The sequence below is a fragment of the Desarmillaria tabescens genome (assembly GCF_030435595.1).
Source record: "Desarmillaria tabescens strain CCBAS 213 chromosome Unknown EV420scaffold_28, whole genome shotgun sequence".
NCBI lineage: Eukaryota > Fungi > Basidiomycota > Agaricomycetes > Agaricales > Physalacriaceae > Desarmillaria > Desarmillaria tabescens.
This window is the reverse complement of record NW_026848327.1, coordinates 217,860-233,744: the sequence shown is the minus strand read 5'-3', so window position 1 is coordinate 233,744 and position 15,885 is coordinate 217,860. Positions and strand designations below refer to the sequence as shown.

At 44.6% G+C, this 15,885-nt stretch overlaps 4 protein-coding genes across 4 annotated transcripts; 2 read left to right on the top strand and 2 right to left on the bottom strand.

Moving 5' to 3' along the window:
* Positions 1–331: 331 nt before the first annotated feature.
* Positions 332–760, top strand: EV420DRAFT_1556265 (uncharacterized protein). Its single transcript, XM_060473665.1, has 2 exons — positions 332–480; positions 526–760. Exon 2 carries the CDS (start codon positions 568–570, stop codon positions 748–750), a length of 183 nt encoding a protein of 60 aa, XP_060328407.1. The 5' UTR covers positions 332–480; positions 526–567; the 3' UTR covers positions 751–760.
* A 1,808-nt stretch (positions 761–2,568) lies between these two features.
* Positions 2,569–4,128, top strand: EV420DRAFT_1749580 (uncharacterized protein; the record flags this gene model as incomplete). Its single annotated transcript, XM_060480289.1, has 6 exons — positions 2,569–2,780; positions 3,173–3,192; positions 3,225–3,340; positions 3,431–3,632; positions 3,751–3,971; positions 4,096–4,128. Exons 1-6 carry the CDS (start codon positions 2,734–2,736, stop codon positions 4,126–4,128), a joined length of 639 nt encoding a protein of 212 aa, XP_060328406.1. The 5' UTR covers positions 2,569–2,733.
* A 482-nt stretch (positions 4,129–4,610) lies between these two features.
* EV420DRAFT_1696541 (uncharacterized protein) lies at positions 4,611–5,869 on the bottom strand (the record flags this gene model as incomplete). The annotated part of the gene is given in 7 exon segments (XM_060479431.1): positions 4,611–4,649; positions 4,729–4,869; positions 4,889–5,156; positions 5,245–5,345; positions 5,381–5,613; positions 5,666–5,707; positions 5,758–5,869. The coding sequence occupies 7 exon segments, from the start codon at positions 5,867–5,869 to the stop codon at positions 4,611–4,613; spliced, it is 936 nt and encodes a 311-aa protein (XP_060328405.1).
* A 2,465-nt stretch (positions 5,870–8,334) lies between these two features.
* EV420DRAFT_1481737 (uncharacterized protein) lies at positions 8,335–8,640 on the bottom strand (the record flags this gene model as incomplete). The annotated part of the gene is made up of 1 exon (XM_060469806.1): positions 8,335–8,640. One exon carries the CDS (start codon positions 8,638–8,640, stop codon positions 8,335–8,337), a length of 306 nt encoding a protein of 101 aa, XP_060328404.1.
* Positions 8,641–15,885: the final 7,245 nt, after the last annotated feature.

Below are 15,885 nucleotides of genomic sequence, written 5' to 3'. Positions count from 1 at the left end.
TTAAGCGGCTTTGCCTGGAATGGGGAGCAGTTACGGATCAGTCCATCTGGGCGTTTGAAAATCCTTGATTTATTGCAATGATAGAGATGGCCGCTGCAGCCCCTGATAGTGCAGCAATTCAGCTACCAAATCGTGTTGCTACACGAGCAGGATACCTGGCGCTCTCAGGAGAGTATCTACAGAATCTGAAGGAGAACTTTGCTGTGAGTTATATCATGCTGAACGGCGCTCAATGACTCACCATGTACTTAGTCTGATGCTGTCAAGGGCCGTGTATCGTTGACTTGTGATGCGTGGCAGTCAGGTAATCTGGACAGTTATTTTGCGGTGACGGGCCATTATATCGAGGAGAAGACCCCCAATCAGTGGGTCCTGAAAACGGCCTTGCTGAGCTTGCCACGATTAGCTGGCACACATACCGGGAAACGGCTGGGACAGGTCTTATACAAAGTTGTTGAGAGAGTGGGCATTCAGAAGAAGGTATGCTTACTAGATCATATAATGATGGTGTGCTGATTTCAATAGAGTGGACACATAACCTGTGACAACGCGCCTGTGAATGGAGTAATGATGGTTGAATATGAGGATCTTGTGCGACTGGCTGGCGACGCCGACTTTTCCGCAAAGGAACGAGAAATTGGCTGCAAATCTCATGTCGTTAACCTAAGCTCACAGAAGCTAATCAAGACTTACAGTAAATCGTCACACTTCGACCCAAAAAACCCAGAAGCCCATCATCCTCAAGACTGAGACGAAGTTGGCCTTATCCATGCTATTACAGTCAAGGTATGTTGTGCCATGCTATGAGGGAATGAAGAGCTCATTATTTTCCCCAGGAAAGCTCATCTTCTGGGCATCATCAGAAGTTCATTGATATTCAAATTGCTCGCAACGAAAAGCTCTTGTCCAAGGATCCGAGTGCTGACGTCGAAATTCCCAAGCACTTGCAGCTTGACATGCCGGTTTGTTGGTTGTCGACGTTCCTGATGTGTTACCGCAGTGTCTTGTTGAAAGAGGTATGTGCTCAGCTTCTGTTGGCCAGTCTAGACTGTCTGAGCATCGTATAGGCTGTCAAGCGTTTTGTGAACGAGCTAGTTGATGATGAGAAAGATGAAGCAAAGCAGCATAAACTTGAATCACTGAGAATGAGCAGTGAGAAGTGGAACCGATTGCTCTCGTTTACGAGATTGCTCGCAGTACGTGTACCTCTTACCTAACTCGGCATGACTCTCACAAGCCATGGCCCCTGCTTACAGATCTTTGATGATGCTCAGCAGGAATTCTCCGCTGATGGCTATCCTTCTCTCCATTTGGTCTTACCTGCACTCGAGAAGCTCTACGAAAACCTTGGCAAACGTTTAGATGACCCAGTATATGCACCATTTGCTGAAGCCATTTGTGCCAGTCTCGATGTAGTTGAGGAATATTACTCCCGTACTGAGTACTCGGATGCCTACATCATATGCAGCGGTGATGAGCCTAAACTTCCGTGGCAATGGCAAAAACCAAAACTCTAGAGGAGTTCACGGCAAATGGCGTGTAGCGGCAATAAAGGCTTTGTTGTTGTGCGAGTGTTTCGGTGCACCTCCGTGCGATGAATTCCTCAAGAACGCAAGTATACACTGCGACTTTTCAGTCAGCGAAGTAGTACCCTTAACGATCGAGTACTAGAAAACGTTGGCTGTAAGCCGGGAAGGGTCTCGATAGACAAGAAGGAACGGAATCCGGTATAACTGGGAATACCGGCAAACCGTGAACGAAGTGATGGCAATTTAAGTAGTAAAAGCCGTGGGCGATGTTGACAGAATTAGAGAAAATGCCATCAAAGAGAAATACCGTTGGCAAGATAACAAATACCGTGACGGCAAGAGACAAAGACTGTAGTCGAGAAACGAGAAACTGGCGGTAAAACGAAGATAAGACTGGCTGGCGATGATATGAGGGGGAACTAGTGATGGCAAAACAATGGCTGGGACTGGGCTGGACTGAAACTGAAACTATACTGAGGTTAACGACGGCAAAACGAAACTGATACTAATCCTGAGTCTACACGGAGACTATCCTATACTGAAACTGACGGCAAGATACCAAATACCGTGACTGATGATCCTATACTGAAGCTGTTGACCAAAATTCCATGACAGATGCTGCTGGCGGCAATAACGATCCTAATCTGAGTCCACATGGGGACGTAACAATCCTGAACTGAACTGGGTAAAACGATGGCGACGTAGAAGGTGAAAACTGATGAAAACGATCCTGGCTGGTGAAAGTGAAATGATGCTGGCGGATTAAAAGATAAAAGCGAGTTGTGGACACCAAATTCCGTGTATTGGCGCAATATGAGCGTACACCAATACCGTTAGAAGAAAAGCCGTGACAGAGAGTATAACTTGGAGTGACTATGTTGTTATTGTCTATCTCCTAGCGAGTACAAGCGATAACAGTGGTCGATAACGTGGATGATGGCTAGTGTCCAGTAACTTCTGTCTAGCAACTCCCTATTTTCCATGGTGTATACTAGCTTTTATACTACAAGTCTGGAATAAATTTAGAATACTTGACGCAAGTCCTTAGTAAGTCCATAGTACATAGATTGGTAAGAAATGATACAAAATGTGTGCTCCCAGAGTTCTAAAGTAACAGCACCCACACAGTTTTACTGTGTACTGTGGTTCAAAAGTAACAGCACCCATATGGCTTTACCACATATAGATGAAGTGATTAGCAAGAATGCCACTGATCTCCGGAATTTTGAGCTGCTGTGTTGCTGTGGCAAAGTACATTGAAGCAAGTGTACTGAAGTAGATGCTTGCGGCAATCTCTTGGCGGTATAACAGCCTTAGTAAAGACTGAGGAAAGGTCACGGCATTAGAGCTAATGCCACAGAATTGCTATTCGAGCTGCGGAATTGTGGCTGTGCTGCGGAATTGCGGCTGTGCTAGGCAATCAGATGGGATTCTGATTCCGTGAGATCGACAATCAGGTGCCTGGCAGAATTAATGAAAGAAGACTGGCAGAATTAATGAAAGGGGCACATAATTGATGTGGGGTACAAGTGGGGAAGGATAATTAGCAGCATTAAGCAATATTGCCGGGATTGAAATAGTAGGTTTGTGTGGTGGCTGAGGAATTAAATATCTGGTAAAATCCACGAATTCTGAGCGTACAGAGCCTGGAGGCTCATCAGCGGTGAGTTGCAACTGATTTTGTCCTTGTCTCAGGTTCTGACTCGCTAATCGATGTGGTAGTTCTTGATCCGACACAGAAGATGTCCTGGTTTGATAAAGAATGGGACAGTGATACTCGTAATAAAGCATGGGACCTTGTTTGTAGCAAGGTGCGTTTCCATGTATACCTCTAAGCTTGTGGAAATACTGAGGCCATTGTGTATAGTTCAAAGCACGATACGATAAGATGTATGGTACAGAGGGTGCTGCCACCAACAGCTAAGACGACCAAGAAAAGCTCCAAGATCCGGCGTCTTCTATCTGATTCTTATGATGAGCCGCAGGCCATACCATCATCTCCGAGTGCTGCGTTTCCTGCATGGGAAGCCAGCTTCAATGAGTATATGAACAATGTTGACTATCTGTCAGAGGACCAATCCATTGTTACATGGTGGGGGGTATGTCCATTTTGTAATTTTCCGTTATAAATTACTTATCGTTGTCATTTAGCTGAACTCCAACCGCCTCCCCGTTTGGGCTGCAATCGCATGAGACTATCTACCGATTATGGCATCTTCAGTTTCCAGTGAACGTGTATTCTCGGGTGGGGGTATTACCATCACCAAACTTCGGAATCGCTTGCGTGGTGACATTGTCGAGGCCCTGCAGCTCTTGAAATATGCACTAGGGCTGCGCACCGTACCGTACACGGTATATGGCCGTAAAGCCATGGTCTCAGACGGTCACGGAAATATCCGTATACCGTACCGTATGCTTAGTTTGAAAGCTTTGTCGGTGTCGGTACGGGTGCTTTACGGCCGTCTACGGCCGTTGACGACCGTGCAAAATATATTTACTCATATAGACTTACAAGCGCAGTCCCCTGTTATTTTATGTGTGAATATGACAAAATCACAAACATTAGGTACAGAGAGAACAAATGGGCCATGTTGAGTGAGGCCAGAGGTGCCCAAAAAATAAAGTAAGGTTACATGCATTGCCTGAATGCGAGTGAGAGATTGATGAGGTGGCGAATAGTCAAACTTTGAAGGAGTGGCAAAGTAAAGGAATTGGCTCATGGCTATTTTGTGTCAAAAATTTACTCGGGAAAAGGCTCTAGATAAGACTACAAAAGTATTTAAAATATACGCCATAATACGACGTTGTACGGCTGTCTGTTGGAGCTCCTGACGGCGACAGAACAACCGTACACCGTACCGTACAAATGGCCATTAGGGTGCGTTCGGCTTCGGTCCGTATTCCGTATAACGGTTACCGAAAACCGTACAATACGGTGACGGCGTGCAGCCCTAATACGCACTTCATAATGATGATGACTATTTTTGGGATAAGTGTTCATTAGCGGAGGAGGAGGCGTTGGAGGACGAACAAATGCTAGAGGATGCCGAAATGACACATGTCGCTGTACCAGAGTGGGATTTAACCGACGACTGCTTCTTGGAGGATGGTGAGGATGCCCTAGACAGTACGTTTGATATTTAGCACTACCAGTATACATTTTGTACCAAGACATGCTGAATATGATCTTGCCACTCACAAGCCCAGGCTCAAGCCTCAGCCTGGCCTCAGCCTTGTCGGGCTTGGGCTTGCGGCTTGGGCTTGCGAATTGATTAGGCCCAGCCTTGCTAAAGCCCAGCCCAAGCCTCACAAGCCCGGCCCAGCCCGGCCTTTCACAACACTAAAGGTAGTGAATGCACCTTCGCAATGCCGGCTATGGAATCAAGGTAAAATGATCCAAAACCATTGCGAATGTAGAAAGCCAAGAATAGGACCAGAGCTATCGAATAGAGAGTGGAGGATTCCACTAGCACTCCAATAAAATGGTGATAAACTCTCAGTCGGCCACCTTCTCCATGTCTGACCCTGGTAACAGTCAAAATGCGGAAAATGATGAGCAGCGTGCACCATAATGTCGTTGCCAGCATGAGGGATAAGTAGGGCATTGGGAAACCTGAGTCTGATGCACTGGAGTAATCATGATATATCTCAATGATTTTTATTGCTGTACATAAAGTTGGATGTATGAAAAGAGTAGATGAAATTGGACACTTACCAGTTGCAAAAATTAGGCAAAGGATTGGAAGCAGAACAATAAGCCAGCAACGTCCCCAGACCATCCAACAGCACCAAATCTAGAGTCAAAAAGATGGTAAGCTGACATGGATAATCACCAGTGAAGCAGCACACACAATATATGAGTCTGTGAGAATGGTACTCATCGAGGCTGTAATACCCATCTCCAAATAGGCTGCTTGGTTCACACCATTAAACTTTGAGAATATGGTCCAAAAGCTTCTCCCATTTTTGATGAATGCGGAACATATAAATGACCAATTGGCAACAGCATTGATAGTAATCAGAGCATAGAGGAGAACAATAATGATGACCAAGGCTTGTTTGATTGGCCAGCGTTTGTTGATAACTGTACCACTCACATCAGCTTGGATACCATAGTAGGGATGCTTCTGGCTCACATATATTCCACAATGTAACAGCAAGAATTCTGGTGTATATGCCTGTTATCAGTCAACACTTATATGTCAAGGCACTAAATATTGTTGCCCACCATGCAATAGCGCATAGAAAATTCCTGAGTTCAGCTCAGCATTGAGAAATTGAAACATGGAAGCTTTGTCTTCGTTGGTAAGATCGGGTGGAATATCTGCCTGAATTGCCATGAGAAAAAGTAAGAGAAATGGGGTAGTGGGTTATGAGAATAACACATACCACCCCTCTCATTTATAACAGTGCAGCTCATGGCCACACTCATTGGCTGCTATAAAGATGATCATCAGCATCAAGTCAAACCAGGATCCTTATGTGCTGAACATGTTTGGTGAATTATTGAGCTGTCGTGTATGTTGATAGTTTCAACAACTCACGACAGAGATGGAACTCGAAGTGATGTATTCCTGAAGAAAGGCCGTGTACTGAAGGGAAAGTGGCTATACAAACTGCAAGCTTCTCGGAGATACGTTCTGTTGAATCATGAAGAAGCTGTGTCCCGGAAGAGATTCAAGGAAGCCATCCCAGTAAGATGTCAGCGCAGCTATCAGATTGAGGTTGTTCCATCACAGCATGAGATTTGACTGAAAATTGATAGAAAAAAGGTGGCCTGTAAGTATTGATGACATGTATGATAGTGATGCTGACAGCTCCTGAATTCTGGGAAAGGGATTGGCAAGGGTATTGATGTCTGTGAGCTATACCCCAACATAGCCATACACGATGGGTGAAAGTTTATCATGGAAATGATTCATCTATCAGAAAGGCACAGGAAGAGGATACAACATGACCCCATGATGAGCTTGAAGAAACCCAATCCCCTCTAGAGGCTGTTCATCTTTCCAGTACTCAGTACATCTCCAGAGGCAGGGCATGGCTATCCGAGTCTGAGTCGATCGATCTTGTTTGCATCATCAGATCTTCATTAACCATCACTTGGACACAAAGATTGGAAAAGATGGTGACACGAGCCAAGACTGAGCGGAGAGAATAGGCTGCTGAACTATCGATATCAAGGCCAATGTTGACATGGCATGACGGTATTGGAGGGAAGTTAAATCAAGTTACACAGAAGAATGACCAGGCACCTAGAAAAGATCGGAAAAGATGGCGAACAAGGGGAAACACCTACTTTGTGCGGTGAAGAAAACAGGGCTTCACAGATGGCCACATTATTCCGGTGACCATAAGCTATGGAAGGCGGTGCATGTACTACCACCAGCATCGTGGTGCTGCAACTCACAACACCTTTGTCATTTCAGACAATACTAATAATACAAAATAACACATTAGAATGGCGATGATGGTCCAAGCCAATGGTACTTTACAAGACTCACCTATTTTTGTACCTCCCTCGATGCTTTGTAGCTTCTATAATGCTGGTTTCCTCATCGTGTAAATCGTTGACACTAGAGTTCCATCTACACACATTGAACTTGTCTTCATACAGATTGTTGAGTCTGATTTACCAGACTAAAAGTTCCGTAGTGTCTCACTCCATAGATAACGTCTCTCCGGTTCTTGAATTTCCTAGCAAGGTGAATTCGGTTTCATTGAGGATGCAAGCAAGTCAGATGTTTCGAGTAAGTTGTCATCTGATGTGGCTGTGCAGGTTCTCAGGCTCATCGGCAACAACTTATCGAGCATCTTTGTTTGTCAAAAAATTGAGCGTTTCCTCTCCTTTCACTTATGTGTCCCTTTTGTGTTTTGCTTGGCCTTACTTTCTCTCAAATATATGACTTCTCCTTTCTGCACACTTTGTGGCTATCAGACGATGGACCTCGTATAATACTGATGTCTAGCTTCAACATGCGTACCGAGACTATCTCTATGATTGGTTTAAAGATGCCTGTTCTAGTATATTCTGTATGGCATGCCCGATCCTGGTAACAGGGACAGCGAAATACCAATTGATCATGACACAAGCATGAAGACCGATGAACTCAAGTAGAACGATGAACTCAAATGTATCACTCATGTCAACGTCCAAAAATTTACGCTCAACAGGATATTATCACTGTCATTGAGGATGACTGGTGGCTCAGAGAACATGACAGTTTCAGGGTTCTCTTCCCTACAAAACCAGGACTCAGGTCAGGAAGGGGAAAAGAGCAAGTCTGGAAAGTAACAGTGCGTTAGACCTTTCTTTGTCACATAGCGTGTTCTGATGTATTATCTAGATGGCATATTCTTCTGCAGGAGGTCTAGGGCTCAGTCCTCCCAATGGTGCCAATTTGAACTGAAGCATGTTTGAATGAAACCAAATCCTCATGAACGTGAGATCCACGCCATCATCTTCCTCTCGCTCACAGTTGCTGAGACCTTCATCCTGATGGCAGGTTGCGACAAACAACTCAATCTCAACAGTGTACCTCCCTGCCATTTATTGCTGATGCTCACTTCTAGCCATCTGTTCCACCACAAAAAGTGAGAAAAGGTTACATATATTTATGAATGATCACTTTATATATAATCTGATGTAAATATAAGCCAGCATCATATACCTTAATAAACCTGGTGTAGGGTTAGCCAGGGTTATACAGAGTTGTAATCCCTCCTGCATTGTGTTTATAATGTCTTACAGGCCCACAAGATACCAGCGAAGGTTTATTTTAGTTTGTCAAAGCTTCCAATTAGTTTACAATGTAGCAAATTCAAAGTCAGGATCTAGGCCTATCTCGTTACCATCGTCATCACAGATATCATCTAGTTCACCTTCTGCCTCATCATCCAGATCCATATCATCCTCAGCGTCATCCTCCGAAGGCTCTTCCGAATCTGTCTCCCACTGGTTCCCATCTTCTTCGACCAGCTCTGCATCATCGTCATTGTCACCAGGCTCTTCGTCTGTTTCCCATTTGTCATCGTCTGACCTATGCTCAACTTCTGCTTCCTCATCACTGTCTGCATCCACTTCCAACTCATCCATCATATCAGCTGCCATTTCTGAGTCTGACTCGTCTGTGGTTGCTTCCAATTCCGAGTCCGAACCTATGTCTATGTCCTCCCCAAGGTCGAAGACATCTGGTGAGAGATTATAGGCCCTACAAAGGTCCTCTCGAAAGATGCGTGTTGCTTCCCAGGTTGCCTGGTGGCCAACACCAAGTCCACAATACCGAAATGTCATATCGCGATCAGCCCACCTTGTAACACATTCGGATAAGCACAAGCTCGGACGAAGAAGAATAGGTACACACATGTCAACTGAATACCATTCATAATCTTCATCATTCTCTTCAGGCCTTCGGGCGATTGACGGCGGTAAGAATTCAGTGGTCTGACCAAGCTTGTAGACAGGAATAAGGTGGATGGCACAGATAATGTCGTCTGGATCTAGAAAACCAAAAGCCTCAGGATCGGTTCCATTCACAAACCCAACATGATGAGGACACTTTGCCTGGAAGCCTGAGCGATGTTTACTGTCAAAACCATACCACTGGACCCATGCAAAGTCAACGCGAAAAACTTTACGGTCTTCTAAGTCTCCTTCAGGGTTGTTGTAACGAACCTCCACGTGGAAAAGGCCAATGATCCAGGCATACCAATATGGATGTGTATCATTCAGATCTGAGTTGTTAGCGAGGACAATGACATCTGAGCATGTCCAAGGATTATTCGAGTCCTGGTCTCGACGGACGTCATAAGTTGTGTAGTTGATGTGGAGAATTTTATGGCGAAAAATTCAATCGTTGACAATATGTAGGTTGCTAAGCTGCTCAGGAGTTACACTGACCGACAAAAATAAAGAAACACGTGGTTTTTTTGATTGGAGTCGCAATAGCTCCTCAATGCTGCGATATTTTTTCAGACTTTCAGTGAGAGAAATGTAGCTTAATTGATGTAGTTTATTGTTAGAAAAAGAATGAGGTACATACATGAAAAAAATGATGAGATATAAATATGTTAGCCGAGAGTGTCATTTTTAGCAGTGTAAGTAAAATGAGAAAACAAGATAATTGACCTGACAAAAAGTCCAACAACCTAATATCTAGTATGCCTGCCCTTTGCCAATATCAAGGACCTCACCCGTGATGGGATACTACCATATAACACATTGCAATACTCTTTTCCAAGTGCAGCCCACTCCTCCTGCAGAATGGCAAATAATGCGGCAGTCATTGTCGGGTGACGTGGTCTGTTGTTCAGACGATGTTCGAGAGTAGCCCAAGCATTCTCTATGATGCTTTGGTCGGGGCTGTTTGGTGGCCAGTCCATTACAGAGATGTTTTGGTCAGCGAGCCACTTTTTCATAAGCCGAGCTGTGTGCTTGGGGTCATTATCCTGCTGAAAAAGGACATCATCGACTGAGAGTCTGTAGTCCTGGAGGGTGCTGAGAAGTCCTTCATTAAGTATCTGGCAGTACTGGACAGCATTCATAGTGCCTTCCACCAAAATCAGCTGTCCGAAGCCCAAACTCATCATGCATCCCCAGACCATCACCCCCCTGCCTCCATGCTTCAACCGGGGCAACACGTTATGCACATCTAGTGCCTCACCAGGACCCCTACGACACCACTGCACTCCATCTGACCCAAAGAAGTTGAATTTGGACTCATCTGAGTAGAGCACAGTACCCCATTTTTCTGCTCCCCATTCTGCATGTGCCTCTGCCCACACCCTTCGCTTTCTAACATGAGCCTTCATGAGCATTGGTACCTTTCACCTCTTGTAACCCTTCAGGCCCTCATCTGAAAGCCTGCACTGCACAGTGCGCTCCGAAAGATGGTCGAAATACCCCCATTGAATGTCGACTGCTATCTGGCAGTCGTGACTACGGATTTTTCGCATGGCAAATTTAATATCTGCATCGTCCATCTTGTGCGGGCAGCCTCGCCCTTCAATGCGAGCATAGTAGTTCTCCTTCCCTTCATATTTGTGGCCAGTTTTGCAGATGGTAGAGCACGAACATCCAATGACATTGCTGATTTCAGTGCAGGTGTGGCCTTCATTGAGGAGAGTGAAAATACGGGCTGCTTTTGTAGGGGTAATAGGCACATTTGGTTTGCGAGGAGGAGGTGAATACATGATAGGAATTTCAGTGCAATCGGCCCAGGTGGTGGTTCAGATTCAAGTTGGTTCCAACGTTGATGTGATGCCATTACATCATCAAAATTGGCATGTGGTTTCGCAGCCCTCTTACTTTGCTCACTGACTGGTATTTTTGCCTCATTCTTTTCATAATATTAAACTACAGATATCAAGCTACATTACACTCACTGGAAGTCCAAAAAAATATTGCAGTGTTGAGGAGCTATTGCGACTCCGATCAAAAAAACCATGTGTTTCTTTATTTTTGTCAGTCAGTGTATATCATCATCCTGAGCGGTCTCATTGATGAGAAGACGGTGAAGGATGTGTTCTTTGAGCTTTGGGATGAAATCTTAGAGGTGATATTAGCTTAGATACCAGAGTAAGACCAGGCATTCTTATGACAATAGCAAGATTGCCCTCATTTTCTGCAAGCCAGTGATGAAGGTTCAGGGGATAATTCCTCAACAGGGACATCTGATAATGATCTTCTGGTTGTCCCTGGGGCAACAGATCCTTCTCGTTCAGGTTGATTATCACACTTGATGTCTTCTTGGGCCTTGCCTTGATTTTGGATATCCACTGTGCGAGAATATGATGTAGACGCCTTTGCTGCCACTTGAGTATGGCAATCTGCTTGACGTGTCCCCATTTATTTGTTCAAGCATAGAACAGCTTGACACGGTGAAGAGGCTGGCTGTGGGCACCTGTGGAATAGTGAGTGGGCTAAAGGGTGAACCTCAAAAACCCACACACACACTCACACAACTACACAAACTACAATCACCCTCGTAAGTTCTAGGGGGAGCGATTATTTCTAATGCGATCCAACTATACTTCAATATCTCGAAGAGTTTCTCTTATTCTCAGTGCTCTTAGCGAAGCTAAGCTTTCTCTAATGACTTCCTAAGTCTAGGAACTTTTTACAGGAAGGTCGTTCACTGGTGCGACGCAACCTTCAAGGCAGATTTGAGTTATAATACACAAGGGACACTGATCCCAACAGAAACAGAGGCAATACACGCCGAAACTTTAGTGAGCTCGCTAAAAGAACACCACAGGCAAGCACTGACTTAGCCCGCTCGCTACACAACTGTATGCAGGGGTTCTCCAACTAACTCCAGCAGGTTATCTCGACTCAAGAACACTTCAGAAGCGCTCGGAAAACAGATTCAGAAATGGAACTTCGACAGAACTGACACGGAACAGACTGAAACAGAACATAACAGAACAGAACAGAACAGAACAGAACTCAGATTTCCACTTCAACACATTCTCCGAACAGACTTATCACACCCAACAGAACAGAAACAGCGTCACTGATTCGTATTCACTCTGACTAAGTTCTCAAAAGTCTTATCAAAAGGGTATCTCGTATTTCTCTGAGTGAGCTCGCTAATTCTATGCACAGCTCGAAGTCACAAACTGATCCTTTGTTACAGTACCGCCTTCAACGTGTGCACGGGAACTCGGGGGCTCGAAACTTGGCCTCTACCTACTGTAACCAGTCTACTTATACTACAGGGGAATTAGAATTACAAATGTCGCGCAGTACCCAGACTCCTACATGTGTAGCACATTGCCACCGCTGCCTTACTGAGCATCCGAGTTGGACTTCCCAGTTTTAGTCTCATTTCTATAGTGAGCTCGCTAAACACGTGCCAAGAGGTGCTCTCCTGACACCCGCGGGCTTGTTCTCTAGCGACTGACAGGTCTAGGCGCACGGAACTATCAGTTCTGGCGTATGTCGTTCAGGACTTCTTTCTTGGATTCACAGAGGCTTCTCGTAGACACGGCAACAAGTGAGTCTTCGAACAATGGGACTCAGAACAATGGAATGCGGGCTCGTGGACTTTGGCCAAAGCCCATTGCCCAAGCTTGTGCCGGTGATATCTGTCAGCTCGCTTAAGGATTTCCCCGGATTTTCAGGTACGGCGCGTCACAGTTAGTGAGCGCACTAAGTGTTCTCAGTGTCAGTGCAATCTTCAAGGTTTTATCTAGCTCCCACGAGTGTGCTTGTAAGTTAGAGCCTAAGGCATTGGGTATATGGTTTGGCCTTCTCATCACGCATGCCCGTCAGGTACAGTGCTGTGACTAAGTCCTGTTTAGAATCCCGTTGCTTCTTATGCCATAAGTTATATTCCATATCATTGCACCGCATAGCATTAGTGTCGACGCATAGTTTTAATCTGCTCGCTCACTATTTCTCAGTATGTGTGTAAAACACTCTAGATTGCAAAATTACACATGTAAATAGGCTGCAGTCACAACAACGGTGGTGTTCCTGTTCTCCCTGGGTGTTATCGTTAGATCTGGAAATGAGAATACATCCTAAAACTGACTATTTGCATGCTGTACAAATCAGCTGTACCAAATTTTGGAATGCTCCAGATATAGTCACCGATTGCATGATTTTTGTATGTGTGAAGATTGAATGCCTTGATGGACTTGTAGATACTCCTAGTTGAGACTTTTCCAGTGGATGCCATCATCTTCTTGGCAGTGTGAACGAGTCTCCTAACTCGAGCTGCCATTTTGGCGGGTGTCTCTCTTGTACAGAAGTTCGGGCAAACCTTTTGCGAAAATAATCGAAGCTGTCATCCAAGAACTGTTGTTACCCCTCGCAGAGCTTCAAGGCTTGAATCTGTATGCATCCGTGCCTTTGCAAAGCATGCCATGTGGCCCATGCAAAGATGGTGTCCATGACAATTTTGTTGTCCTTGGCATCAGGTAAAATTCCATCAAAACATGGGAAGGAACACTAGCAATTGCATGGTCAGTGGAATACAATACACTTCGAAAACAAGGGAAAAACCTGAAGTACATCTTCATAATCTCAAGCCGCAAACTTCTTTTGGCCTGAGATGTCATTACTGAACTTGCAAATTGTGGAACGTCCAAATGTGGGTACTAAACAATATCTGTACAGCAAATCAGCATTATTTGAAAAGGTATAATTGAAATGACACACCACTTATTCAATTTCTCAATTGCTCCAGGAATCTCGTGGCAAATGTGAACAAGATGGGTAAACAGTGATTTCCAACTGCCACTCTCTGACTCATGCATCAAGTCTGGTACAAACATTTGATAAAAATTGAACCCAAGAGGCAATAGAGCTTCAGAGAATGCATTCTAAGGAGATACATTAGCGTTAACAAACATAGGAATAGTAGCAATTCAAATCTTACTCGGTTTAGTGTCAATGAAATAGGTCCGATGACTCTCTCGACTTGCTTTCCTGCTACAGGATAACCTTGAGTGAAAATCCATTTGCAAACAAGTTCAACATCATGCTGTCGTTGTTCAGAATCAATTCTAGCAACACGTTCCTGGTTGGAAATGTCCCGCTTCATTCCCATGTCAGATACCCGTTCCTTGACTATTAAGCAACATGGACACAGGCAACGACCGAGGTACTTGATGCTGGCAAGAAGAACTCTGTATTGGATGGCAGTCAGTATCTATGTCAAAAATAAAAAAATTGCGAATCACTTCTCTGGATAGTCCGCCAAGTACGTAAAAAACTGAGGGTAGATACGATGTAGAATACCATCTGCACACTCAATAACAATGCCATGGACATATGCATGCATGAATTCTGGGTCCAGGAGAAGCTTCCAGATCTTTTGCATAAGTTCATGCTTCAAGAAAGTAAGTATTTCCTTCGATGCTGAGGATCCAAAGGTTTTCATGTAGACATCTTGAATATTATCTGGTAACTGAATCCTAGGTCAGAATAATTTGTTATAATGGAGGAAACAAATGCAAACCACAGGAAAATATGCAAGGTGATGGCTTTGAAAGAATGATGGTATTGCTCACACGTACTTCGACATCAGTCCGAATGTGAGATATGCAGGCCAGAGTGAAGCAGTTCCAAAGTTCGCAAGACATGTCGAATCTGAGTAAGCCATCATAGGTGCCACCATGGTCTCCAACGTACAGCCTGGCTCTGGAATAATTTGATCTTCCATCTCCAAGAAGGCATCTGACATGTAGGCCTCACCATAAACACGTTCAGTGCGACCGTCTGGTTGTAGCTAATTTTCCTTGAATCCCTTGAGATGGAAATGGAGTGAAGACACATCCTGAAAGGCAGAACTGTCATGAATTCACCCCTATTTTTCGCCTTATCTTATCTCATCTCATCTCATCTCAGCAACTCGTCATTCAACTCTCATCATCATTCCTCGTACCTGATCCGCATCATTCATAACCCGATTGATCACATGCATGATCCACTGCTCACACGCATGATCCATTTGATGGCCCATGGGTCTGATCACAACCCTATGGGCCAACCCTCCTTCACCCAGTCACACTTCTTTAGGTCGATTCTGATCACATCCTAGGATAGACGAGCTGCCACATACGCTCCTCAGAAGACTGTAACCTATGGACGCTAGTCTTCTTACTTGCAGGAAGGCTTCTCCTATACCAAACACCATACAATACAGAAGACAGCGCTACACTAGGACAGTACACACCGAGACATAGGAGCAGTACATACTAGTAAATACCACCATGTATTAAAACAAGCCTCGCTATGGTCTTACACCCCAGCTTCGGCTAAAGTTATACACTCCTAACTTTTCACGCAGAAACTCCCTGTTTCGAGCCTAAGAACTATCGTTCCTGACCTAGTGATTGCAATGCCCTTCATCACACTGAATCACTGAACGCGAGTGACAGTTTGGAGGCAAACGTTGTACAATCCAAGTTAGTGCATTACAATAACCTGCTGGAGTTAGTTGGAGAATCTCTACATACAGTTGTGTAGCGAGCAGGCTAAGTCAGTGCTTGCCTGTGGTGTTCTTTTAGCAAGCTCACTATTGTTTCGACATGTATCGTCTCTGTTTCTGTTGGGATCAGTGTCCCTTGTGTATTTTAACTTGAATCTGCCTTGAAGGTTGTGTCGCACCAGTGAATGACCTTCCTATAAAAGTTCCTAGACTTAGGAATTCGTTAGAGAGAGCTTAGCTTTGCTAAGAGCATCAAGAATAAGAGAAACTCTTCAAGATATTGAAGTATAGTTGGATTGCATTAGACATAATTGCTCCCCCTAGAACTTACAAGGGTGATTGTAGTTTGTGTAGTTGTGTGAGTGTGTGTGTGGGTTTTTGAGGTTTGCCTTTTAGCCTGCTCACTATTCCACAGG